The sequence below is a fragment of the Olea europaea genome, chromosome 11, assembly GCF_002742605.1.
Source record: "Olea europaea var. sylvestris chromosome 11, O_europaea_v1, whole genome shotgun sequence".
NCBI lineage: Eukaryota > Viridiplantae > Streptophyta > Magnoliopsida > Lamiales > Oleaceae > Olea > Olea europaea.
The window spans coordinates 6237522-6265251 of NC_036247.1; the positions used below are offsets into that span (position 1 = coordinate 6237522).

Here is a 27730-nt window from a genome sequence, read left to right on the forward strand (position 1 = left end):
TAGCATGACTAAATTAGTTGAATATCATTATCTCAGAAAGTCCTACTTGAGAGTGGCGTTGGACTTTTACTATAATTGCAAGATCAATCATGGTTTAATGGTAATATTGTTGAGATAGAGTCCTCATAGGCACATGAGTTTTGGGGTAAGGTATTTGGGTGAGATTAAAGTCCTTAGAGAGTATGATCCAAATCAAAAAGGTTCTCGAAATTAAGCAAAAGGCATCCCAAGGACTTACCCCGAGGAGGTTACCACCTAAATCTAGTGGAAGCATGGTACTAATCCTTGGTATTGTCTCGAGGACACCATTATACCCAAGGACTCCATGACTCATATACGATGAGCCAACACATTGAGTCCTTGAGTAGTACTCCTTGGGAGGTGTGCTAATTGTGATCACATTAGATGCATTTTAAGTTTTATATTATAAATTTATCATCGTTTTTTTTTAATGTATTTTTAAAAAATATCAGATCAAATATATTTTTAATATTTTACAAAACTAAAAATTAAAAACAGCGTGAAAATAGCAATCCAAACGAAAATCTCCAAATTCTTTTCCTCCAATTCTCGGCAGTTTAACTGGTAGGGTCATCCATAAAAGCGCGGGTGTTGTTGAAATTCGAGACCAATGGAGTGAACTAAACAGAAGAAAAGTCAGGCTCATCCTGTCCCTACACGTTTTACATCGGACGAGTTTATCAAGGACAGATCACAAAGTCACAGTACCCTAATCCACGTGTTCTAAGATAAGAGGACACTAAGTTGGCCCCACCCTTCGATATATAAAATGGCTGACCGGTCAATTTCACCCTTATAAGTAGATCCGCCGTCTTCTCGTCCCTTCCATATGCCAGACCAAAACCACTTCTTCTCTCTCTATAACAAACAGTAATATTATTTTAATATTAATTCAGTCCTGTGAATCGACGTTTTCAGTTGCGTTTGTTGCCGTTTTATTCGTTTCATCAGAACCAGAAAAAAATTATTTGCTAAACCCTAACATTTTCCCTATTTTTCTTGTTATAATTCAAACAGTAGATCTATTTTTGTTCTGTATATACATGCATGTTTTGTAAAAACTATCGACGTTTATATAGATGTAGTATAGAAAGTAATTTGGAGGGCGGTGTATTCAGATCTGTGGTGTATTTTCAGATTTAAAACTAGTTTCGTTTCTATACGTGGTTTCTTGTGTTGAAGAGGTAGACTAATTGGATATTAATTCGTAGTCTGTGTTTGAATTGAAATTCGAAATTTGAAAAACAGTTCCGGGGTTTAAGAGTTGAGTCTGTTCGAGATTTTATTTCTTTCAGTCGCTAACGTGGATAAAAGAAGTCGTGGAGTGTTTTATTCGGATACTCAATTCTTTTAAAATTTCCTGCGGTGGGAATTTCGGACACGTGGTAATTGTTGGAGAAAATTGGAAGCTGAAGTTTGATAGATAATCACCCATATAATCACGTACTTGAGTGCCTTTTTGTTATCAGCATGACTGCATCTTTGAATGCTGCGGCCTTCTGTATGCGGGTGGTTCAATATTAATTCTGTATTAGTAGAGGAGGTATATCTGAATGGGGGAAGGTGAAGGTGAAGTTTGCATGTCGGTTTTGAACGATGGAATGGAGATCGACAAGCAATTCGAAGTGAAGAGCGACCAGATATGGATGTTGGATGGTGCTGAAGTAGAACCTCATGCGAAGAGACAGGCAACGGAATCTCGTTTTCAAAGAAAGGCAAGTGAAGTTTTGAATAAATCTGAGTTAGAGCATATTATTGAGAGCCAGAGTATGGAAATTTTGAACAATAACAAGTTAGAGCATTCCGAAGGGAAGATAAAAGAAGTTTTCAATGGTACTGAAAAACCACCTTGGGCTGAAAGCCAGGCAGAGGAAGTTCCAAATGATTCAGAATCAATACCTTTAGCTCATACCCAAGACAAAGGAGTTGTAAAAAGTAGTGAATTAGATGCTTGCGCTCAAGATACAAGAGAGGAAGTTTTGAACAGTAGGGAATTGGAGCCCTTTGTTGAAAGTGACGAAAATGAAGCTTTTAATGAAAATTGTGACCAAAGTCTGTTAAAAGAATTAAATGGTGTTAAACTAGAGCTGAAGGAAGCAAAAAATGACCTTGAGGTGGAACATTCTGCTGATAATCATGTTATGAAAGCACTAGATGATGGTGACTTGGAGCATTTTTCTGCTGAAAATAAGGTGAAAGAAGCACCAAATGATGTTGAATTGGAGCCTTACGCTAATAATCAAGTGAAAGAGGTGTCCAATGATGATATTTTATCTGAAGTTTCAAACCCATTTCTGTCTCTTAACGACGTTACTTCAAATGTGACTACTATTAGCCAACAAGCTGAAATGGTTGGAAAGGACCACGATGGTTCTGGAGAAATTTTATATACATGTTCCCAAAACTTGAGCAACGGAAGCTTGTGTGAGGAAGAGCACAATAGAAATCACATGTCAGAATCAGTCACCGTTTCCCGAGTTGTGCTTGAAATTCCGAAGGATGTTAGCACCACTGGTATCAGGAAGATCACATTTAAGTTAAGCAAACCCAAGGAGGATTCTAAAATTTACTTGTCGGTTCCTGCTGCTGAGCCTGTGACTAATAATGGATTTCCCATTCACTATGTTGAAAATCCATTACACGGTCCTGTTTCTCGGCCCACACCTACCAATCTCTACAAAAATGCGTGGAATGCAATTGATTTTGGTGATATAAACAGAGTAATGAATTCATGCAAAGATGTGAATGATTTTCATGAAACCCAAAGTCCTTTCCCATGTGTACCCAACAGGGAATTGAAGATGACCAAGAAGGTAATCCCAGAGAATTACCCGACAAATGTTAAAAAGCTTCTGTCTACTAGAATTCTGGAAGGAGCAAGAGTGAAGTATATGTCTATTTCCAGGGAGGTAAGTTGTATCTTGCACCTCTTCTTTTTTAAGATACAGTTTTTATCTGCTTTTCAAGTAATTTGGTCTCACTGATTACCAGAGGGAGGTTCCAGGAATCATAAAAGATGGTGGTTATTTATGTGGTTGTTCAATTTGCAACTTCTCTAAAGTAAGCTGCCTCTGCTGTTAAAATTGTTAACTTCGATCAGATGTTTGTGTATTTCAATGTTACTGAAGGAATGAGTTGTATAAGCAGGTGGTTAGTGCACATGACATCCCACATGGCTATCTTAGTGGGCAAGTTGGTATGCTCCTGATGGTGACCCAGCTATGAGTCTCCTGAAACTCCTGCTTTTGTAGGGGTAGCGCAAGCATGGTGATGTAGGACAATCCTATTTGTAGTACGATTCTATTTCTTTTTAGATTATGACTTTTTATTCTTTTAGGTTTTAATTACTTATCTTGGGCTATTAGGTTAGGAGCTTTGTACACTTTTCAATCACCAAATTCAACACATCCAAGTTTATTTTATACAATACTTCAGTTTTCAATAATTTCTCTCTTTCTAAAAGAAACCAATTCCACTTCGGCACATGGTTACGAACTTTTAATATTTTTAAAATTTCTTAAATGAGATTCATTGTAACTCTTAGTCAGATGCTCCTGGATAAAATTATAAATATGTCCCGTGTCTCGAGCTTTGCACGTATTCCATTTCTGTTACACGCATGGTATGGACTTCCAATGCAAGTAGTCAAAGTGTGTTTCCTGAGGATAAAATTGAACATGGACGCAAATATTTATCCCAAGTGGAATATTATGTTTTTGATTGTACAAATTATAAATAGTGTTTATTTGGCTTACAAGTCAACTTGCTTTCTGTAACTTGCTGCAATACCCATGTGGGAGTTGGGGTAAGGAGGAGAGGATTTGAATAAGAGATGGACATGTTTTGTCTGTTTATGCATTCTAATGTTCTCTTGGATGTTGCAGCAAATCTTCAACGTGGTAATGACACGGTCTATGCCGACCAAATTCATTACAGCCATCCTTTTGGCACAAATCCCTCCACAATTAGGTATGTATAATTCTTAAATAATTGAATTGTTTTAACTATCATCTCCTCCCACTTCTCTTTCCAAAGGCTCCCCCATTTATGGGATTGAATTCAATAGGGAAAAAAGTAAAAGAAACAGAAAGCAAATCTGCTTCTGTGCATTTCATACACGAGTAGTTTAGAACATAATAAGTCAGTGCCATTGCATAAATGAGGACTTGACACTGTTATTGCTTAAATGAGGACTTGACTTCTGTTCGTTTATTCATTTGTGGTCATATTAAATCCATAGCATAGACAGTGTTTGGAGATTACTTTGTGCAACTTGTTTGACTTTAATGCGTGGAAATTACACTAGTGTCAATTGATGCTTCTATATGTTTCAGTGTTGTCAACTTCTGTCAACTCTTCCTTGATATTGTTGGGATTAAAGTAATTTGTATCCTTGCTGGATCAATCACGGGTAGTGCTGAACGTGCGTGGTCTATTTAACCAGAAATGCCCGTGCAATACAATTTATGTTTAACTTCTAGGAGTTATTTTTCATAATTACATAGGTTTATTTTTTTTTTTTTTTATTTTTTATTTTTTGGCCCCTGATAATCTTAATTTAGCATTATCGTCAAAATTTCTGTTTCTCTGGGCTAACAGGTTGTGTGCACTTTAAAATAGAAGTTCTGAGAAGCTTATGCCACATTGCTCCCTTTTAAGCTCTTTAGATTTTAGTCTTACAAAAATAGACTATAGATATAATGCGTTGCATGCTAAACTCCTCCAAGTCTTTCTTTTATGGGTTTGCTGCTGGTTTGTGAACATCAAATAAAGCAGATTTTTATAACAATAAGTGCATAATGGGTTTACTGATTGTATTTGACTTGTGGAATATGGATAAAGAATCTTCTGCAATAGAAGGCATTTTGCTTAATGCTTAGTGCTTATTTTAAATGTCCGGTGCTTTCAATTAGACTACTAATTTTGCGTTGAGCATTTGTGGCTGTTCTGGTATATTGAGGAGTGACACAGATAGTTAGTTTCCATGATATTGCAATTTTGAGAAATATATAGTTGATGATGGAAACTTCGAACCAGTAACTAATTTTGATGTTAATATAACTACTATTTATCCTTTACTTATTCTCTTTGTTTCCATTATCTCACAGCCATCTGAGTCAGACTACTGAAGACTCTGTAGTGGCCCCAGCAGAGCAGAAGCGCTTGATCAAAAAGTTTGCTCTCTCTCTCTCTTCCTGAAATAGGTATTAAAAAACAAAAATAGAAAATTTATTGTCTTGATTGCTAATATGCAGTTGTTGTACAGGCCGAGACACTATTTTTCTAGTTCAGTTGGAGAACATAAGAGATCTTCTGAAGGTGGCACAAAAAAAAGGCAAGCTTACTGTCGTTGTTTATCTTTATTATCATCTCTTATAGAAAACTCCTTTTATATGTTTTTTTTAACATTCGTAATTGCTTCACCTACCTTTCATTTATGGGGCCTATGTATGACAGGGACAATGATTTACATAGATTGCTTTTCATGCCAAATGGACTTCCGGATGGGACTGATTTGGCTTACTATTCGAGAGGAAAGGTTGTTTTTCATTCTTTGCACATTTAAGATATTTTTAATTTGCTCATTATTTATTAATTGCTGTGTGGATAATTTTGGCAAATTTTTGAACAGAGGATTCTTGGTGGTTACAAGCAAGGGAATGGTATAGTCTGTAGTTGTTGTAACACTGCGGTAATTTCTCATGGCTGTATGTTAAAGTATTTCCTCCATGTATTGTACTAAGTCAAGTAACAAACTCCCCTATTTGTTCTCTTCGTCTCCTCCCTTCTGCCTTTCTGATCCTTTCTATTTTCTTTTGGAAACAGATTAGTCCTTCCCAGTTCGAGGCTCATGCTGGATGGGCAGCAAAACGTCAACCGTAATTAATTTCTTAGAAACTAAATGTTCCTTGTATTTTAGGTTTAACACGCAGTGATCTAAACTTTCTGTCCTTTCACAGATATCGTCATATCTATACATCCAGTGGCTTGACACTTCATGACGTAGCTTTGATGTTGGCAAATGGTCAAAATCTTGCCACTGGTAGCAGTGATGATATGTGTGCTGTATGCGGGGATGGAGGTGAACTTATTATATGTAATGGTTTCCCTCGAGCTTTTCATGCAGGTATTTTTCTTTAATTAATTTCATTTTGCTTTAGTTTTGTGGTTGAATCAAGCTTTTATTGCCACAATGGATGTTAATTCTCTCTATGTATGTTTTGAATTTCTACCTAAACATTTGAACTCACCAGTAAACAACTCACTTTGGTAGTGAATTTGTTGAAGGCAAGATTTAGATTATACACGTGTGGCTCTCTATAACAACTTAAGATTTTAGATGATGTAGTTCAGCTGAATATATTTGATTTTTATTGTGAAACTCAAAAATCTTTCTCAGTTGGTGAATCCACAATAGTACCAAAAACCAGTTTAAAATATTTGAATTGAATGACATGTTTTGATGGGACAGTTACTGGTTGTATTGTGATTGAAGGCCAAAAATGCAAATGGAAACCACAGGATTAGTTTTTTATTTTATTTTATTATTTTTTATTTTTTTAACTATAGACTTTGAAGGGAAAGATGGGTGTTCGTACAGGTTTAGAGAAGGAATTTATTTATTTATTTATTTTTTTTGGTTTACTATAGACTTTGAAGGGAAAGATGGGTGTTCGTACAGGTTTAGAGAAGGAATTTATTTATTTATTTATTTATTTATTTATTTTTTTTAGTTTACTATAGACTTTGAAGGGAAAGATGGGTGTTCATACAGGTTTAGAGAACTTGAAATAGGTCAAGTCACTATTGTACTCCGTAGTTGGTACAATTTAACTTCCCTCTGTGTAAGCTGATAAGAAACTTTCTTCAACCAAGACCTTAGTTTCCAATTGCTTTATAGCATTCCATCTCTTTATTTAGTATTACAAATAAAATTTAGGATTGTGTACTTACTGTTTGAAGCAAATATCTTGAAAGTTGATAAACAGCAAAACATATCCATATAAATTAACTAGATGCTCTCTTCTTGTATGATGAGCCTGATTTTTGCCGTATTTATGAATTGCTGTTATGTTTCGAACCCTAAAAAATTTTATGGTTGCTTCATCTCTTGATCTTTTATGGTTGATAAGGCCATCTTTTACCGATTGTGAAGGCCAATTCCCACTGAAGTCATATGATGTATATGTTTAAATAATAATAATCTAATTGATAAGCTTGTTCTCAAGACATGTTTACACATAAGGCGATTTCTTTATTTTTTATTTTTATTTTTTTTGTTCTTTTCATTATTAATCTAATTTTTATTTCCTTGGAGGTGGGGGGGTTCATTCACATCACTCTTTTTTATTTCTTTTTCTTTTTCATTTTTCCTTTTTTCTGGTTATCCCACTGCTGCCATTTATTGTTGTATAAAATGCTTTCTCTCATTAGCTTCTTTACCGCAGGATTTCTATTGGCACCATGCTACTATTATTAAAGCTCTAAATCATTGTTATTTCATAGCTTGGAAGGATTAGATAATATCTTCTATATTTTTAGGACCTCCCACTTTCTTGTTTCTAGTTTTATATTATTATGGTTGAATCTCAATGAAGCACATGTTCTTGCAGCTTGTTTGGGTTTACAGTGTCTCCCCGCCTATGATTGGCACTGTCCATTCTGCAGAGACAAATTTGGACCTTGTAAGAGAGCAGCTGGGGAGTCAAGACCTAATATCATTCGGCTGACAAGAGTTGTTAAAGCACCAGAGTCCGAACCTGGTGGTTGTGTTGTATGCAGGTTTGTTGTACTAGTTGTTGTCTATTCATATGCTTGTCTTACTTTCATTTTGATTGTGGATTTTTACATGCCAATTTATACTAGGAAGTGAATAATCAGCTTGAAATGTTTCCTTCCGCAGAATTCCCAACATATTCAACCTCTTAAACTAACTAAGCTTTATTTGGCTAGTTTATTCATTAAAAATTTTATGGATCCTTTTTTGTTGTTTGTCATATATTTTGCTTGTGTGTAGGCTACTCTTCAAATGAACATTCTTCTGCATTTAGCATTGATAATGTTATAAAATATAGACCAACTGGTGAATGTTGTGACTTTTCGTTCCTTGGTGAATTTAATGCAGACAACTAGCTGTAACAAGGATGTTCTTACCATGTGAATGTTTTGTGGTGACATGTGCCATTGTCCACGATATTTTATAGTAGTAGTAGCTGTAGCTTTATGAATAGTCAGCTTAGTCTGATGAGTGACCAAAGAAAATTTGTGCAATGATTTGTGAATACATGTGGGCCAAAGGGAAAAAATGCAGAAGAAGGCACCTGTGGAACGACGAATACATAATAATGAATAATGCAATGGACGGGTAAGAGAAATTGGTTAGGTGATTGGAATCCATGCTGAATATAGACATGAAATTCCACTGATGTATAAGTTCCTTGCATTTAAGAATATATGGTTACTGATCCATAATATATACTTGCCTTTTAACCTTAAGTTTTGTAGCTAGATAGAGAGAGTTGATTTTTAAATGCAACACGTTATATTTATACTTCAAATATCAATAAAGGTTGTCATGGTCCGTACATTCTGACTGGAATATATCTATGCATATGTGGTCACTTTTAGGTCACTGATTTCTTTTCGTCTCGTGCTCAATATAGGTCCCAGGACTTTAGTGCTGCGAACTTTGATGAGCGAACCGTGATACTCTGTGATCAAGTACACACTTGCCTATCTTTTTGGACTTAATTGTTATCTCCTTAACCACGGACTTTTCGTCATTTGGTTGCTTTAATATATTAATTTTTACTCTTCTTGTGTAGTGTGAGAAGGAATACCATGTCGGCTGCCTGCGGGAATCTGGGCTGTGTGATCTGAAAGTAAGTTTCAGATATTTATCGCGTCAAGAGAGTATTAGATCATTGGCCCTTTGCAACTAATTGATGTTTTGCCTAATTGGTACAGGAACTGCCCAAGGATAAATGGTTTTGTTGTGATGAGTGCCATAAGATTTATGCGGCACTTCAGAACTTTGCTTCCAGTGGGCCTGAGGTGATTCCAGCTACTGTGTTAGCTGCACTAGCTACGAAACATGCAGAGAGAGGTCTAAGTGATGGCTACAGAAATGACATTCATTGGCAAATTTTAAGTGGAAAAAGTCGCTATCCACAGCATTTGCTTCTGCTTTCCCGTGCTGCAGCAATCTTTCGTGTATGTTTTTTCTCTTTACCTTTTCTAGAGTATCTTCTACATTTTTTACACTCTTCTAGAAAGGGTTGAATGTAGATTATTGTTGTAGAATTATTACATAGATGCAAGTATCTATAATCACTGGATTCATAATAATTGAGTATACAGCAGCTTTTCATATCAAGTATTCTTCGGTATGAAGTCTTCCATTAGCTTGCCTCTTGTTTAAGCAATAATAATTGAAGGAAGTCAAGGCCTGTTATGATTTTGTATATTGAAATCTGAATTTTTAATCAATTTGTTGTTCAGTATTGATGTTCCTTTACTTCAAAGCATAGGTGAAAGCCTGAATGGCAGGAATAGTGTGCAGATTGAAAATCTTGGTTTTTCATGAGCGGTAACTAAAATGATGTAAAATTTTATGGGAACACTAAAGAGAACTCGTGATTGATTCGACCCAAATTGAGATGGAAGAGAACATGTAGAAGTTACTTCATACTGTTGTTAAGATTCCTAGAAACTCCTGTGTGTGTGTGTAGATATGTAGATACATGTGTGAGTGGGTAGGGAGGGGAGTTGGGAGACATATGCAAGACCTTTTAGAATTGAAAAATATTATATATGAGCTTGTCAGTACAAGCAAATGGACTTCTAGATTTTCGAAGCCTATTTAGAGAAGGTAGACATGTTCAATAAGTTACTGTGGATGGATTTGCACCAGAAGCCAATTCGAACTAGTTTTTTGCAATATGGTGGCTTCTGATTTCACCTTTCGCAAAATTGAGATTTAGGGATCAGAATCTAAGCACTTGCAAATATATAGGCTAACTTTCTGCAAAATTGAGATTGAGTGCCAATTGATCTTTGTTTCTACCATCAATATATACCCAAGAAAAATTGCTGATTGAAGCAGCAATTTGATAGTTACCCATTGGAAATCGAGATAGATTTGCGTCTCTGATCTATTAAGAAGTTCTATGTCAAGCTGCAGGCCATGAGAAAGTGTTGTTGATTGAAAAAGGAATTTGGATATTTTCAACTGTGCTAATATGTTCCTTGGATTTCAGCGGATTGAGCCAAATTTGAGTAGTTCTTAATGAGTGTTAGCTAAATGATACCTTGACTTGAAAGCAATGCTGCACATTAGAATTGTCAATGAAAGGTGTGTGGGTTGGTGGGAGTCATTGATTACATCAGTCATTTCTTTGGTTAGTTCTGAATTAGAGCAATGCTTGACAACTTAAAGGAGAGAATTCAGTCAGCAATGCTTGAAAACTTAAAGGAGAGAATTCAGTCCCAAGCACCTTCTGAATTGTTACGTATCCTACTAAATAACTGAAAATTTTAATAAGATTTTGCATATGAGAAAATCAGGAGAGAAGGTCAAGAGAGGATCCCTCATCGAGTCGGACACTCTTTTTTCACGAGCTGAGCTCAACTTAGTGGGCCGGTTCTTTTTTCAACTTTTTCTATCAATTTTTTTTTAAATAAAAAATGAGCCGTAAGTGCAGTTATCAACGGTCCACAGGATTCTGTTATACTTCCTGTATAAGCGAGCACAACCAAGTGAGCATGTTACCACAGGATGATGTTTGGTTAATATATGTTCTCTGATACAGGAATACATGTCTTTCACTAGTTGTAGATCCGTAGGTTTCCTTAATTAATCGAATTTCTAAAAATTTTTCAAGTATAAAGCAAATATATTCGATAAATACTTCTTCGGAGTGCGGGCTGTATCAAAACGTTTGTGTGATTTCTTGTATCTTCCATGTATTTGGGCCTTACCTTTCTTGTGAATTGCTGGCACTCTGTTGACCTGGATAGTACTATTGGCATGGGTATTCTTACTTGCTTCGAAGAAGTCTTATAATTTATTTTCATGTCCAATCCATTGTGCAGGAGCGCTTTGATCCTATTACCGCCAAATCTGGTCGAGATCTCATACCTGTTATGGTGTATGGGTAAGTTGCCTCACTTTCATCCTCTGGTATTTAGCTCATTATCTTTATATTGATCAAGAACACGGTGATTGCTTGGAAGAACTTGGAGAAGTTGTTTTACTTTAAAATTGTACACAGGCTCAATTCTGGAGCATGAACACCTTTTCTAGATTTGTTATATTGTAAAAGAATAGGTAAATGATTGCTTTCCTCTTTAAGAATTTTGTTTTCAGGGGTCTTTTTAGGTTTGAAATTTGTACTTGACTATAGTTTTCTTTATAGGTTCATATAGATTGCTTAGGGAAAAAATAACTTATCCTGAGATTGTGGGGAAAATAAAGCTTTCTGATCTCCATGTGACAGATGGGGCAAAAAATAGTAGGAGACCTTTTCTAGATATATTTTGTCCATGGTACATAATAGTTAAATGATTGCTTTCCTGTTTCTAAGAATTTTGTTTTGGGGGGGTCCTTTTAGGTCTAATTTTGAAATTGACTATGATTTTTCTATGAATGTTCATGTAGATAGTCTAGGGAAAAACAACTTATCCCGAGATTGTGGGTAAAAATAGTACATTCTGTCCTCCATAAAACAAATGAGACCAAAAATATGGGAGCTTGTACGGATTGGACCCCAAACTAAGCTTTCTGTTTGTTACATGGATTGCTCTCTGTCCAGTTTAGTGACTCCTTGAGATTAACTTAAGAATTTAATGATGATTCATACTGAGGTAATACCTAAAATAAAGTACTTCTAAGTTGATTTTTGTAATGGTACAAGATGTTTCTCGTGATGCTGAACATAACAATCAGACCTTGATTATACTACCGTACAAGTCAATCAGGGTCAAGTCTCTGCAATAGCTTTCATTTAAGTTAATTGTTTGATGGTTCATGCATAAAGCTACAGTGCTGAAACTATAATTTTGAGTCAATGTTATATACTTCAGTATTGGGGTAACTAACATTTAAGAATTGAATGATTGCTCATAATTTTAATTCTGATTGACCAATTTTCTCTGTTAGGAATGCTGATAATATTTGAAAGCTCTTACATATTTTAAGCAATTAAAAACTGTGTTAATTGTTTTTTGTAGTCCTATAAGTACTTTTTTGACTTGTATATTTATATTCTTCATTCAATTATTTAAAAATATTGTTGCAACCCTTGTGCAGGAGAAGCATATCTGGGCAAGAATTTAGTGGGATGTATTGTGTTGTTTTAATAGTAAAGTAAGTCAATCTGTTGAATTCTACCAACATTTTTGTTGACTGTCATTCATTTGTTCCAACATTTCGTGATTTGGTTAATTTTCTTGCATAAAAAATGGGTGTGTGATTACATTCAGGTCAGTAGTTGTATCAGCTGGTCTTGTCCGGATTTTTGGGCCAGAGGTAGCAGAGCTTCCTTTAGTGGCGACAAGTAGATCGAAGCAAGGAAAAGTAAGTTGCTACTACGTGAGATGGTTTTTATACTCAAAATAATGGGGATAGCTGTGTTTTCTATCCATCAATGTGTTTATTTAGTTACTCTCCGTTTTATTAGCCTTTGAGCTGCGAGCTTTCATTCTATCAGTTTGCTAATTCAGAGAACGTTACTGCCAATCACCATTGACTCGTGAAAATTTCTTTCACTTAGGGCTATTTTCAAGCACTGTTTTCTTGCATTGAGAATCTACTTTCTTCTATGAATGTAAAAACTTTGGTACTCCCTGCTGCTGAAGAAGCTGAATCTATGTGGACAAAGAAGTTAGGCTTCAGAAAGATGAGTGATGAACAAGTAAGTGCACTTCCATGAGTCTCTTAGGGATGATTTCCTTTGCCTTCTGTTCTACTTGCTTTGTCAATATGCAGAAACACGACATGAAAATTGTTGAAGACGATTTAAATGAATACATATATTCCCTTCTAAAAATTTAAGCTTTTAGATTATATGGGTCTTGCTGTCACCCATTGTGTTTCTGGCTTTGATGGGAAAAAATAACCATGTCCACGCGTGTAGGGTTGTGTGCAAATTTAAATGATATACACGTGGTTTAGTCTAATTATTTAAGTTGTTAGATAAGATTGTTAACAGTAATAAAATGGTTACCCTTCACATCATTTTCCAAGTGATTGTTGATGCAACAGCCAATCTTAAGCTTACGAAAATCTAGTTGAAATAATGAAGAATGAAAGTCCTACTTAATTTTAATTTAAATAATTTTCTCACTCTAATTGTTAAATATGCTGATGCTTAAGGATTTGAGTGGTGGTTTTATTTATCCCTTTCTTCTGTCTTGTTTCCCTTTTGGGTTTGGGGGATGGAATGGAAATTAATTTGATTAGGCTCTCAAATTTGAGTACCTCTCTTGAGCAGATGTTCAAGTATACGAGGGTCCTTCAGTTGACAATATTTAAGGGGACATCATTGTTGGAAAAGGAGGTGCAGCCGGCAGCAGACCAGTCATGTTCACCTTGAAGAACTTGGAGCACATAATTCCCTACTCGGCCTCTAGATTTGCCCTGTAATGGTCAATTCCAAGGAACCTTCACTTGCTACAAAAGAAAGTCGACCTTGATACGTAGGTGGACTAAAGTGGAGAGCGTCATTGGTTCATTGCTTAAAAGTATGCGTTGGGATTCCACTTGGTTTTAACTGGAATCTGAATAAACTGCAAAGTTGCGACTACAAAACGATAACCTCTGGTGGTCGGCTGCAGCAGTCTGTGTGGGATACAACACTTGGAGAAGACAGGTCATGGTCCATATGTTTTTGAGTATACGTTAGATTAGTGCATATGACATTCTTTTCATTCCAGTGCTTGTGTTTGTTCTTGGTCTCGTGATCTGACAATGTATAGACAAAGGGAATGGGTAGAGTAAATCTAGAATGGATTTCGAGTTCCTTGGCAAAAATAAGGCAAATCTTGAACCGTTATTGCCTCCACATGCTCCACACAGAATTGCCCGACTGTCCTATTTGATTGTGCAGCTAAAACCATCCCCATCTTGAATATGTAATGAAGCCGGCATTTATTCTTACTGCGATGCAGCCCTCGAAGCTGAGGCAGCTGCCATTTCTCGTTCCTATCAGTAACTCGAGTTTCACACCCCAATACGAGCGTGCAGTTACACCATGCACCGCACGTTTGCGATCTCCCCTATAAAATTCCCAACTTCGAATTACTTGAAATATTACTGGAGCTTTCAGCCAACGAGCATTTTGCAATCAAATAATAATATCCACTCCAGATTGACTTGAAAAACCCTGCTCGTGGCAGCCATGGATCAGGAAAAACATGGATTGACCTACCATCGCCAATGCGCCACTTTATAGCTAGCTGAAGAAGTTCAAGACCCTATAAAGGACTAAATACATGCTGGCGTGACTAGTATTCTTTGTGAATGGAAATGTTTTGGAACCAGAAAATTGAAAAGAATTGTCGATTTAGGGTAATAGATTGAGTTGACACATAGTTAAGCAATGCAATTCAAGACGATACAAACATGATCAAACTTTTGATTCAATGTGTCCAATTTACAAAGATTATTGTTGCTTTTCTGTTTTTAATAATCAATGTAGCTTCCTCATCCACTATCCTGTTTGGCCCCCTTTTTTTGGAAATAAAAATAAGTGGAATAGTGTTTTTTTGAAAAATGAGTAGTTGAAAAAGAAGGAAAAATTTTCGATTTACGTGTAATATTATTTTATGAAAAATTGTATAGTTAATAATATGGGAGAGAAAAATGGAATGCAATATAATGAAAATTAATGAGATTCAAACGAGGATGATTAAAAGAGATACATTTCATGTGTTTGTACAAATCATGGTTTATCATCTTCAAACCGCATAAATTTGAATTAATTCGTCTAATTTCAAGAAATTAACCACACACTCGTGTATATTACACACCCCACTCAACAAAGAAAAATAGAAACAAAGAATGTTGTGGTCTAGACTCTAGATAATATAATTTTGACATACAAATATTCTCCCCCGGCCAAGGCATGGTACAATTAACTAATGCACGTTGTACAACGACAGTACGCTGAGTAATGTGCATATGAATCACGTGCATTGCTCGCGATAGGTTTTGAAGAAAAACCCTTACGTATCTTTGCTCAGTTCGCCGGTCAAGTCCTTTGGGCAATTCTTACCTAATCGAACAAACAGATTTTTTAAACTTATATAATTCTTTTCCCATGCTTCAGCCATAGTAAAGTTAGTTCTTTTCAGAAGGCTGCAAATTGAACAATAATTTTTGTTATTCGTTTTTTATTGCAATAAAGTAGTAAAATAACAATGTCTCTATGTATGCCGCATCATGTCTGCATCAAATTCTCAGAACTCAAGAAACCGAAGGTCAGTACTTGGTTTTCAATTAGTTTCTATTGAAAACAAATGCTATAAAAAAAAGAAAAACGAAAACTTGATTATCAGTGAACTGTGGTTACGAAAAGAAAATGATGAACATGTTAATGTTGCGATCATTCCCGATGTTTTTGGAGTTAAAACAATGATAGTGTTGTAAAAGTTTTGATTTATTGAGGGATATCTTAGTTTTATTCTTCGCTCAATGGATTTAGTTAGTAAATAATTGAGACATTGTCAACAGTATTGAATTTCTAGAGTTTGTTGATTGTTGTTTTTTTTCGGTTATCTAAGTATATGCAGTGATGTTAATGTTTGTGATGGTATTCTGCAGACATTTGGCTTGTCGGGTAATTCCCAAAGAGACTTCAGAATATATGCAGCTTCACCAATTGTTGAGATGTCCAATTACGTACCAGCTGCTCCAATATTACTGCCTGAAGGGCCTTGGCAGCAGGTGAGTAACATTTCCAAATGTTGATATTTAATCGCGGTGATTCCAAACACTGGATGAATTGGATCATTTTCTATTCATCTCAATGTGAGTGTTTATGAGTCTGATCTCATTCTCCTATAAAAATTTATAATCTCTATCGTATTCGGACACTGTCATTTGGTTATTGCTTAGTAGAAGTAAAAGAAGGAAAGTTTGCTGTTTAATCAGAGGGTGGAATAGAAAAATGTTGATGTCAACATAAGTTCTGCAACATGCATTATTGACAATTCCAAAGAAAATGACGAGAGAGGGGGACAAATAGTTTGCAGATGTTCATAGGATTGTTGCACCTCTTTTTTTTTATTGATAAGTAAGGATTGTTGCACCTCATGAATAGTTGCTTTTCTTAATACAGCAATTGTTAATACCTGAAGGAGGTTGGTGTTCCTGTTTGGCGGGTGGGGATTCAAGTTATCTTGTTTTGGTTATGAAATGTATTGGAGTCGGTAATCTATGAATATTGTAGCGTTGCTGTTTGTTTTTATGCTAATTGTGCCAAATGGACTTCTAAAGTCCATGACATATATGTCCTATTCTGGGTTTTGAAGACATAGGATTTAAATTTCTAGGTCCCTGGAGGAGTTACAGCTGCAAACGGTTTCAAAGCTGCTGGGATGTATGGTGGGTTACGTGCAGTTGGAGAAAAGCCTGATCTCGCTCTGGTAACCTGTGATGTAGATGCTATGTCTGCAGGTTAGCCTAATCACATTTTTATAATAATTGGTTTACTCAAATGTTTCAGAATATTTCTATCTTCTAGTTGAACAGTCATAATTTATATCACCATGGCATAATATTAGATCACATTTAGGGAATGACTTCTTACCGTAAATTTTGGTTATCTGTTTCTGACCCTTCTCTCATGGGTTTCCAGGGGCATTTACTACAAATGTGGTTGCAGCTGCACCTGTACTATACTGTAAAAAAGCATTAGATAATTCAACAACGGTATGTTGGGGAAATGGTGTTCTAGTTTGCAGTACATTATTGTTCCGGGAGGTGCATGTTTACCGCTACTTAAATTCAATAATTCCTATGGATTCTAGCATCCTTTCCTGTTCCCTGTGATCATGTAATATTTTCTCATTCTCCTTGCTCATCCTATGTTGCTTTCACTGTGAACCAAAAGTTTAGTTGATTAAGACTAAATGGGGTTTTATTGCCTGCTTTTGCATGTTGCCATCATCATCATCATCTTCTACTTCTTCCTTTTTTTTTTTTTTTTTTTGAGTATATGTACCATCTCAAATTGTCTACCTTATGTCTTTTGCGAGTGCAATCATCAAAGTTTTCAACAACAGACCTCCTATTGAAGTTTAGAACAGAAATTATGATGATGGTCTGTTCTAGTAAGATGAATGATTATCGTGTGTGTTCTTGTCTACTTCGTTTACTTATATAAGAGTACTTGTCCAGGGATAGGAAAGAAAAACTTTATGCATGCTGATATCACGTGAACCTATAAATAAATTTAGAATAATGTTACTTGTACATAATGAATTTATATACAGATGAGGGGTCAAAAAGAGTGGAGAGCTTTTTTTTTTTGATTTGGTTGAATAAATTTTGACCCAATCATTTCTATGACCATGTGTTTTTCTTTTACTATCGGTATGTGACATTTTGTCATTTCTATGAGAGATAAGTTGGAAACTAATTTGTTCATTAATCCTAATTATTGTCTAAAGTCAACTGATTTAGTCTTTCAATGTTCTCCTATAGCTGCCAAGTGTGTTGAAATTGTGTGTTTCAAATCTTGGTTCCATGGCTGTTAAAATGGTGCACACTTTATTGTCAAGTTTGAATGGTTTAATTTGTTATCCGTTTCTCTCTTCTAGCAATAACTAATGCATTTCTGTAACTTTTTAGGCTCGTGCAGTACTAATAAATGCTGGTCAAGCAAATGCAGCAACGGTAAATTTCTTGAAACTTAGAAGCTTTGTGTTGGCATTTAATTCTATTTTGCAAATAGAAATCTGGAAGGTGGATTTCTTTTCTTAATACCAAACATGGAAAGGGAAAATATCATTATTTAGTGTGTTGAGACTAAGATAACTTCAAATTGTTGTAGGGTGATGCAGGCTACCAGGATGTAATAGAATGTTCTCATGCCCTCTCTGAGGTATGCATTTTTTCTGTATATACTGTCTCACGTATTCTTCGCATGCTTTTAACAGAAAATATCTAATTGTTGCAGTTGCTGCAATTTAATCCTGAGCAAGTATTGATTGAATCCACTGGTGTGATAGGTAAAAGAATAAAGAAGGCAAGTGTGTAAACATTTTATAGGTATTATATTTTTTATTTAACATGTGGATGATATCAAGTTCTCTTCTTTATTTGACCAAGTGGGCCAAAACATTTTAAAATGTGTTCGTTTCATGACATATAGCATAATAGCAGTTATGACAGATCAGTGTTTTTCATCTTATGCAGGAGGCTCTTCTCAAGTCACTTCCAAATTTAGTAAATCTGCTATCATCCACTGTTGAAGGGTATTTCTGCATAATGGACCTATGAACCCTCATTGTGCAAACTGACTACTTCTCATGTTCCTAAAATTATATTGTATAATTATTTTAAACAGGATTTCACGTGTTGATTGTGTCATTTGCCTCTGTTTTCTTTATTTTCCACCCCCCCCCCCCCCCCCCCCCCGCTTTTTTTTTTTTTTTTTTCATTTTTTTGGTATTTTGGAGATTACATCAAGGGAGGTGGAAATATATTTGGGTAAACTTAAGACCAAGCTCAAAAATGGTTCTATTTATAAACTCTATGCTCAAACATCCTTTCTACTCATAGATTTTTTTAATCTCGTCAATGTATTTGCAGGGCGTACTCTGCTGCTGTAGCAATAACAACTACTGATCTTGTAAGCAAGAGTGTTGCAATTGAGTCTGAGGTGTGTGTGATATTTCTTTCAAGTAGTAGTTTATTTTATACATTCTTGGTTAGACAGTATTTGATCTGTTATCGAACATTGGAATTGAGATTGAGATACTTTCCAGGTGAAGCCAACATTAATTGTTATTGTGCATAAGTTAAAGGGTACTGATGGGTGACAATGTGGAAAACTTATACCTGAGGAACATTATTGATCCTCTCTTCCCCATTTTGCGATAAAGAAAGAAACTGTAGTTCAGCAACGAACAATCAGTTTGATTTATAGAGGAAAAATCGGTTGAAATGTCAAATGTTCGCTTGCATAAATCATCATTTTTTTACCTCAAATGTAGGAGAAAGCTAGAGTTACTCGCATAGTGAAAATATCTACATTTATTTTCATGAGATGGGTTCTTTAAATTATTGGTTGGTGTGGGTGATTATTCTTCAGTTGAACATCAACTGTTAAATGTAGGACTTCTCAAATATTAAAGTAATTGAGATAATATTCGACGCCGTGTAATGAAGTACGAGTACAGGATATTTTTGCTGTGGGCACATCAAATCTGTTATATCTGACCTGAAGGTTGTTCAATGGTTTGTTTCATATGCTGTTTGTGTTCAATAACAATTTCAAGAATTTGGCTTTCTATATATATATATATATATAATTGATAGGATATGGAAGAGAAGGAATTGAAGAGGTCAATAATGCAACGAAAAATACTGCCATCATTTTGCATGTCCTATTGGCCATATTAGATATACCCCAAATTTTTTCTAAACTTACAAATAATTTTCACATTTCAGCAAAAGTTGCTCATTCTAGGCTCTTTTAATAAATGAGCCATGAGATAATATTAATCTTCAATTTATTTAATTGAACATGTGCGAGAATAAGCCATTTGTGTTGAGTAGTAATTGACTCCTTGGTATTTACATCATGCCCGCCAATAGCTTTTGCAAAACTTGTATTTGACACATTTATACAAACACAATTTTAAAGTTCTCCTGCACGTAATTCTAAATTGTTAATGAACAAGCCCATTTGTGTTCCAAACAGATTTTGCAGAGTGAAGATTCAAGTTTCTGTGTGTGTCTGAATGAAAATGAACACTTCTTTCTAAGTTTTAGAATTTTATCAATTGATTGAAGAATTCTCTCCCTACAACTGGACAGCAAAACATTATTTTTTCTAATTGAAATTATACTTTACTCAGGTTGGAGGAACTCGTATAAGAATTGGGGGAATGGCAAAAGGTTCTGGAATGATCCACCCTAACATGGCAACAATGCTTGGTGTAAGTTTTGTCAGCGATTTCCTTTCTTTAGCTGGTTTCAGAAATGGGTTTTAATTACTCCATATCATGATTTAATTCTCACAGGTTATAACAACAGATGCTTCGGTCACAAGTGATGTTTGGCGAAAGATGGTACAGGTTGCTGTAAATCGTAGTTTCAACCAAATCACGGCAAGTAACAACCTCTCATACATTTTTGGCTCATTTTCCATGAAATTATATATAAAAATTAAGGAGTGCTAGGCTTCGAATCTGTTAATACATTTTATGTTCCTGGCAAATATGAGATACTTGGCATGTGGAGATTGATCCATTCACCCTTGGTACTTGTGACAAGTAGGACCAAATAAAGCCCCAAGTCTGCAAACATAAATTTCTCCTTATTTAAGTGCTAGGGTATGTTTGATTTACTAAATTCAAGGATATGCAAGTTCAGTTTCTGCAAGTGGTGCTCGTCTTGTAGACTTCATTAGCCAGAAAACATGCAAATCATATTGCCTTAGTGGTTTTGGACACTTCCATAATTTTGGGAACCTGTGTGTTTTTTATATTGCTTTTGCATGTACTTGTTTGTTTTTAAAATTCAATTTTCCTTTTGGTATCGCTCAAAATGTTAGACATGCCTGATGTAATTTGTAGTTGTGATTTATGAATTTGTTAATGTATCAGTTAGTACTCACTATTTTTTTGATTGTCTCCGCATAATTTAACTAATTACATTTTGTAATCTGAAGCTTCATTTGGCGGGATATTTGTTCGGCAGGTGGATGGAGATACCAGTACAAATGATTGTGTCCTTGCATTGGCTAGCGGTCTTTCAGGATCAAACAAAATTTCTTCTTTGAATAGTTCTGAGGGAGAACATCTACAAGCGTGTCTTGATGCTGTATGTTTAACTATCTTCACACTCTATCCTCATTTGGTATTGGTAACGGCTACATAGTGAAGTCCAAAATATAGATGTTAATTATAAGCTTTCATCTTTCTTTCATCCTGGCAAGTCTGCAGAATGATACAGGGGTTGCTTCGTAAAAGTTTTAATTATTACATTGTATCAAATCACTTCTGATACAGTCTTACACTTTCATACTTATCAGGAGTAAGTTTCGAATTGCCTTTTCAACAATGTCATCAGAGTATTATGCTATATTGCTAGCTTTTGGTGATTTCCATATTCCTTTTTCAACTGTCATGCTATTATCAGTATTAAGGTAGTTAATTACAGATGGGCTTGATGACTTAATATGAGAATGGTCGTCAAGTAGTCCAGGCCACATGGCTCATTGTTGAAATTGGTTGGACTATGAGGAAATATTGTGCCCAGTTCTCTACAAATTTTAGCATTATTTTATGTTCTTTTTATTCAGGTAATGCGAGGTCTAGCAAAATCAATAGCTTGGGATGGCGAAGGGGCAACATGCTTGATAGAGGTAAGCATATTTTTACGGACATAATTTTCTTAACTTTTGTCCACGTACTTTGCAATAATAAGCATTTGTTTGGCACTACTTATTCGAAAGTTATTTTTCTTCAAACTCATTTTCAACCACACATTCTCCGAATAAAATAATTTTGCACGTGGACTCAAATTTTCCTTATTTTTTAACCACTCATTATCCGATAAATTCATTTTTCACTTCATATAATCTCTCTCAAACAAACACCAAGTAAAAATATAGAATAAAATAAGCTTTTTATTTTGCATTTAATTTGGATTGGCTACACGAATCCTTCTTCACCATTCTGCTCAGTTCATAGATCTACTGCAGATCAGAAGCAAGCTTCAAAAAGCCATGTTAAATTTGATCAACCTCCCTCTACTAACTTGCTGTACAGAAATCACACCACTCTTATGAATGAGAGCCTCTTTGGATCAACACATAACATGAGCCAACCACCCAGGTCATGCTTTCCTTGCATTATCTTTACCTGCATTACCTCTAATCGTTGACTTGGCCGTTTTAATAAGATAGTACATCCATCCTAATAACAAAAAAGACTATCCAAATGAGTTCAAGTCCTAGGTAGGAATTGCTATTTGATAAGAAGCAAGGAACATATATACAACATAGAACTGGATATCAGGGAAATTGTGCATAGTGTTCGCTGAGAAAACATGGGCAATATATCCTTGTGTCCACAGTAGAGTGTTTCTGATTTTAATACCATGTGAAGGTAAGAGTAACAGGAGCAAGCAGTGAAGCTGAAGCAGCAAAGGTTGCACGATCAGTGGCATCTTCTTCATTGACGAAGGTACGATTTATATCCATTCAAATGATCTCACATGCTTCGAGCTGTTTCCTATTTTGTCTGGCTTACTGTATTTTTCCCGTGCTTTATGTCATTAGGCTGCGGTATATGGTAGGGATCCAAATTGGGGACGTATTGCTTGTGCTGCTGGTTATGCAGGAATTCCTTTTAATCCAAACAAACTCAAAATATCACTGGGAGATATTCTGCTAATGGAGGGTGGGCAGCCATTGCCATTCGATAGGTATGAGACAATACTTAATTTTTCCATCAAAGTTCAGCCTGGATAAAATCATATCAACATAGTTCCCAAAGTTTTCAAATGCTTTTTATGATATTTCGGCGAAACCTTTGTGTGTGAAATTTTGTGAGTTTTTGAGAATTTGAAATCTGCGTTTGCAGATTATAACCTTGCCCAAAACGAGCGTCTCTCCACAAATCTTCTTCTTTTTGCTTTTGTTCCCCTCTTTTCATGGTCACTCATTTAGCATGTTTTCCGATACTTCTTTAACAGTCTTGAGAATTTTGAAATGTTGCAGGGCTGCAGCTAGTGATTATCTTAAGAAGGCTGGTGAGATACATGGAACAGTTGTAATTCAAATATCTATTGGTAAGATTCATAGATATGCAGAAATGACGTGCTGTGTCGTGAAATTATAAGTTGAGAATGCAAATTGGTATAACAATTCTGGGAATTACAATTCATTGATTTTTACTTTTTCCATTTTTTCACAGGTGATGGTCCAGGTAGCGGGCTAGCATGGGGCTGTGACTTGAGTTATGATTATGTGAAAATAAATGCAGAGTACACTACTTAGAAAATATCTTTTCCCATCAGTCATTGAACCATCTCAGATGTTGAGACACGTTTGGCTAGATCTATTCTTCGAGCAAATGCTTTATTTAGATGTACTGTTAATCCTTGCAAGTAATGGGAACATGCTTGTATAGGCATGTTTATGTAATTTTACTTTCGCCCACCAGTCTTTTACCCCTGTTTTTAAGCTAGGACTTGTCACTGTATCCAAGTTGTAGTCCCAGAGAATAATCAACTCTGAACTTTCCTTCGCAAAGGACTGGGATATAACCCATTAGCAATTCTGATTCAAGATCATTAAGATTTTGCACTTTTCTTCTACTAAATCAAAGCTAAATTCTTCATCTTTGAACGAATGTATTCAAGTAAATAACTGAATTCTGAATAAAGCACCATGCTCCGTGCTATCCCAAAAGGCACATGAATATCAACATAAACTAGCAATGTGCTGATAATCACGGGCACAAGATTACAACCATAAACTAGCAATCAAATAGCAATGAGCTAAGCAACAAGAAGCTCACTGAAAATATAATACAATAAAACAAGATTTTAGATCATCACGAAAAAGAAGTCTTCAGCAAGTTTTCATAGCAGTTCCACCATCAGACAAATATTTTCCTATTCCTCAAAAGTTCCACCGATCAACAAAACCTAACTAAATTATTTATATTTACAACATCAGCAGAATGAAAATAAAGCCGTATTGATTCGGATGATGGCTCATGTAGCCTCTGTGACTGGATAGTGCAACTCGGTAACAGATTTTTTAAGAAAACTACTTCCACAGAATGCAACTGGGCTGCCAACATCGAAATTTTCAATACCAGTAAGAGGGTCATCAAAACCATGCACTATGCTATGATCCTTGAAAGACCTGCTAGTGCTCCCACTGTTCTTTCGAGCTTGCTTCTTGTCTTTGCCCTTGCTGCCTCGAGAAGATTTGCCGCCGCCCTTCTGTTTGGTCTTCCCATACTTTCTGCTATCACTGCGTTGGCGATGATTCTTGTTTGATACCACGTGCGTCACTGCTGAAGGAACAGGATCATACACCTCAGGGGCCCACGTCACTGAAAGCTTCTTAGGTGGTATTCCCTGCTTTTCACGGCTACCTTTCATGGCAGATACAAGCTTCATAGGAGTCTGAGAATAGAATGTCAAGGGAGGGAAAAAAGACCACATACGTTAATGCATATCTCCAATACTATATACCTGAACCCTTAAATGATCGCCATACAAGGATCATCTGTACATCTGAAACAGGATTGCCAGCACTGTTCCAAATACTTTAAGGAACAGAAAGAAGGGCAAAATGGAAACTTGAAGAGCAAAAAACAGAACTTTCACTACTGGTGTAAAACAAATATTCCCATTCGCAAAATTCAAAATACATAGGCAAAAGCTTTACTCGCCTGGACCATCCAGAAAGAGTATGTCTGATGTCAAAAGAGCAGCAAAAGAATTTAATTACATTTGGTAACATCAGAAAAAATAATTAACTTAAAATATGAAGGGAGGAACAACCTCAGTAATTAGTATCACATGTCAAAATGCACTTACATCAGGTAGAATTCTTTACAAATACTAAAGATCACCCTTGATGCTAAAAAATGGAAGAATCCCACCCATCTACACACAACTGTGCACATCACTGAACACATACCTCGGTCATGGAAACACAAAGGATAAATATACCCATTACTACTTTCCAGGAATTCATCATATGAATTATATAAATTATCAGTGAAAGTTCTGTCATATCAATATAATTATCATAAAGAGAATAACATAAACTACCTTGGATAAAAAACCGGCACTCATATTCCCTTGAAGGGATCCAATTGTCAAATAGAAAATCTAATCTGTATATTAATGATTAAAAGCTAGCTATCGAAAAGTAAAACTTACAGGCAAGGATATGCAACGTGAATATGATTGATTAGCAGATTTGGCATCGCCATTCAATGCTGAGACTTCAGCGGTTATATCACTACCTTGCTTCTCTTTCCCATCCAACAATTCTTCGGCAGGGAATTTTTTATGCTCATCAGATGATGCAGGAGATGAAAATTTGGAACACTTGCTGAAGTGTTTGTCCGAAGCTAAACTGTTCCACTTGTTCCCATGAGATTGATTGTGTTCAACTTCCTTCTCAGCATTGTCTATATCATTCTCCTCAGGAGATGGAGTGAAGCCACGGGTACCTATCTCAAGCTCTTCAATATTTACAAACTGATTTAAACAGTTTTTCAGATCGTTCATAGAAAGATATCCCGAATCATGACGAGTTAAGTCAGGTGGATCTGTTGATGACTCACTAAGGCTGCTTATATCTTGAGCAGATGACATATTTTGTGGGATGCAGCTATCCGTCTACAAGAGTGAAAAGTTGCAGAAAAGATCTGCAAATGCACAAATCAGAACAATCTGAAACTATATAAATCAGGAAAGGGCTACATGTATATGCGATCAAGTGAATACCTTGTATACCCAGGAATCCTCGGAAATATAGCTGAACCGAGCTCTCGAAAGACGAGATCCAATGAACAGATCAGAAAATTGGATCGCTTAAGCTCAACAAATTATCGACAGCACTATTATTATATAACAATAACCGATTGAAAATTGGGGATACAAACCTCCCAAAAGCTAAACCCAAGAAAAAGAAACCGACTTTAAGAGAAACAAAATAAAATCCAATATTAACTACTAATATTACCACGCCGATCACTTTTCTGAAGATGTTTCAGACGATTAGAAGATGATCCGCCATAGAAAGAGGACACGAAAGGGCGCGTGAACAACACCGGATCCTTACAAGACACCGAATGCATTGTTCGATGCTCTTCGATTCACTTTCCCCAAATTATTTTTAGGTATTTTTCCCTCTATATCAAACTCAACGCCCAGCACTAATCCTCACAAATAAATCGATTTGAGAATTTCGAAAGACTATTAAACGAATCGGTAAAAATACGCTAAGATCGGCATGGGAACCATTGAAGGAGGAGAAAAGTGGATTAGACAGAGAATTTATCGGATAACAAAGAATCTCCACCAACGCGGCTATATATAAATAAAAAAAAAATGTATGCATCAAAGTATATATACCCTTCTTCTACGCGCAAAGATTTCGACATGGATTTTTATACTACCACGACAAATATACGCCCGTTTGGCCTCTATTTTTTAAAATTAAAATATATGGAATAATATTTTTTTTAAATAATGAGTTGTTAAAAAATAAGAAATTTTTTCAATTCACGTGTAATATTATTTTATAAAAAATTACGTGATTGAAACTAGGGGAGAAAAAAATAAAATTTAATTTATTTAGGGCCAAACGAGGGCTACAATTGTAAGGGGTAAAGCGGTCTCAATAAATTATTTGAGTTGAGTAACCAAACTTTAATTTTAAACTTCATCACCTATCATTCTCAAACTTATGAAAATTACTCATTTGGACTTTTACGTAATCCTTATACGGCACCCTATAAATGAAAATAGTAAAATAAAAATTATGATAATGTCTTTAGATTAAAATGTTAAAATGCTTGCATTTTTATGTTAATTCTTAATGCTTTTATGACATATCATGCATAGATTATGTGAAAAATGTGTTATAGCATGACTGTCAATTAAACAATTTTCATTGATTAGGAAGACTGTAGTTGAAAGGATAGTGAAATTCAAAAGAAAATTGGAACTTAATGATTCGATTGAGAATAAATTGAAGTTTAGCGAACCTAATTGAGATTTGCAAAAAAGTACAGCGACCGTAAATGAAATTTACACTAATTTTAAGATTTTTTTTAGTGTACGATTGATATTTAGAATTGTAGGACGAAAAAACTTATTTGGAACAGTAGGACGAGAAAAATGTAATAAACGATAATATAATTTCTTTATCAATACCTATAATATTATATGATATTTCACTGGACTTGTTTCCCTTTTAATTTGTTAACAGTTTATTAAAAAATTACACGTAATTGAATGACTATTAAACTCGTCGTTCAATGATATGATACGTCACGCTAAATTTAACTTTGTTTGCTATTTATCTGGTATGACAATTCTAAAAGATCATGTGTTTCCTTCAAATCTTGATTGTACATCTTTGAAATATTTGTAATTTACTTTCTTTTTCAATTATAAATTTATATTTATACTTGGTCGTACCAATAGAACTTTCTAGAGCATTTTTATCAATAAGTTCGTAATGTAGTGTTACACAGACTAGTATTGATGAAAAGACAACAATGTAATAGGGGAGAGTCAACGAGGACAAGATTGTCTTTAACAAAGATAACCGTGGCTGTACACGTGTAACTAAAAGATGATATTTTTCTTATCGTGACTTGACTTGGAATATTTGAACTTGGTCAAATAAAACAGAAAAAAAGAAAGGGATGGGATGGGATATTTTGGACGGACAACACTGCTTTGGATTTGTCCAAGTAGAATATAATA

At 35.4% G+C, this 27730-nt stretch overlaps 3 protein-coding genes across 4 annotated transcripts; 2 read left to right on the forward strand and 1 right to left on the reverse strand.

Annotated features, from left to right (window-relative positions):
• Nucleotides 1-832: 832 nt before the first annotated feature.
• On the forward strand, nucleotides 833-14179 carry LOC111404379. Its single transcript, XM_023033193.1, has 20 exons — nucleotides 833-2930; nucleotides 3013-3081; nucleotides 3169-3231; nucleotides 3359-3386; nucleotides 3852-3990; nucleotides 5130-5195; nucleotides 5288-5356; nucleotides 5479-5560; nucleotides 5654-5713; nucleotides 5848-5900; nucleotides 5982-6148; nucleotides 7635-7803; nucleotides 8685-8742; nucleotides 8847-8903; nucleotides 8989-9234; nucleotides 11116-11177; nucleotides 12332-12388; nucleotides 12505-12598; nucleotides 12795-12935; nucleotides 13515-14179. The coding sequence occupies exons 1-20, from the start codon at nucleotides 1575-1577 to the stop codon at nucleotides 13614-13616; spliced, it is 3138 nt and encodes a 1045-aa protein (XP_022888961.1). The 5' UTR covers nucleotides 833-1574; the 3' UTR covers nucleotides 13617-14179.
• A 1012-nt stretch (nucleotides 14180-15191) lies between these two features.
• Nucleotides 15192-23562, forward strand: LOC111403143 (arginine biosynthesis bifunctional protein ArgJ, chloroplastic). The gene is made up of 17 exons (XM_023031539.1): nucleotides 15192-15501; nucleotides 15845-15967; nucleotides 16576-16699; nucleotides 16881-16954; nucleotides 17876-17920; nucleotides 18078-18128; nucleotides 18204-18272; nucleotides 18443-18501; nucleotides 18839-18908; nucleotides 20110-20190; nucleotides 20275-20361; nucleotides 20954-21076; nucleotides 21558-21620; nucleotides 22366-22443; nucleotides 22539-22684; nucleotides 22980-23050; nucleotides 23176-23562. The coding sequence occupies exons 1-17, from the start codon at nucleotides 15442-15444 to the stop codon at nucleotides 23256-23258; spliced, it is 1407 nt and encodes a 468-aa protein (XP_022887307.1). The 5' UTR covers nucleotides 15192-15441; the 3' UTR covers nucleotides 23259-23562.
• Nucleotides 23563-23623: 61 nt separating this feature from the next.
• Nucleotides 23624-26330, reverse strand: LOC111403144. 2 transcript variants are annotated; one of them, XM_023031540.1, is made up of 3 exons: nucleotides 25739-26330; nucleotides 25166-25659; nucleotides 23624-24400 (listed from the first exon to the last, which is right to left on the reverse strand). In XM_023031540.1, exons 2-3 carry the CDS (start codon nucleotides 25604-25606, stop codon nucleotides 23981-23983), a joined length of 861 nt encoding a protein of 286 aa, XP_022887308.1. In that variant the 5' UTR covers nucleotides 25607-25659; nucleotides 25739-26330; the 3' UTR covers nucleotides 23624-23980. The 2 variants fall into 2 exon arrangements, with proteins under 2 accessions (XP_022887308.1, XP_022887309.1); XM_023031541.1 differs by having other exon boundaries at nucleotides 25977-26329.
• Nucleotides 26331-27730: the final 1400 nt, after the last annotated feature.

Bases quoted from the DNA above. Each gene is read 5' to 3' on its own strand.
- LOC111403143 (XM_023031539.1), top strand. From the start codon at position 15,442: ATGTCTCTATGTATGCCGCATCATGTCTGCATCAAATTCTCAGAACTC. The intron at 18,273-18,442 runs GCAAGTGTGTAA...CATCTTATGCAG, and splicing joins TAGGTAAAAGAATAAAGAAG to GAGGCTCTTCTCAAGTCACT. The intron at 21,621-22,365 runs GTAAGCATATTT...TACCATGTGAAG, and splicing joins GGGCAACATGCTTGATAGAG to GTAAGAGTAACAGGAGCAAG.
- LOC111403144 (XM_023031540.1), bottom strand. From the start codon at position 25,606: ATGTCATCTGCTCAAGATATAAGCAGCCTTAGTGAGTCATCAACAGAT. The intron at 24,401-25,165 runs GTAAGTTTTACT...TTCTATTCTCAG, and splicing joins CACGTTGCATATCCTTGCCT to ACTCCTATGAAGCTTGTATC.
- LOC111404379 (XM_023033193.1), top strand. From the start codon at position 1,575: ATGGGGGAAGGTGAAGGTGAAGTTTGCATGTCGGTTTTGAACGATGGA. The intron at 5,357-5,478 runs GCAAGCTTACTG...TATGTATGACAG, and splicing joins GAAGGTGGCACAAAAAAAAG to GGACAATGATTTACATAGAT. The intron at 12,389-12,504 runs GTAAGTCAATCT...GATTACATTCAG, and splicing joins TGTGTTGTTTTAATAGTAAA to GTCAGTAGTTGTATCAGCTG.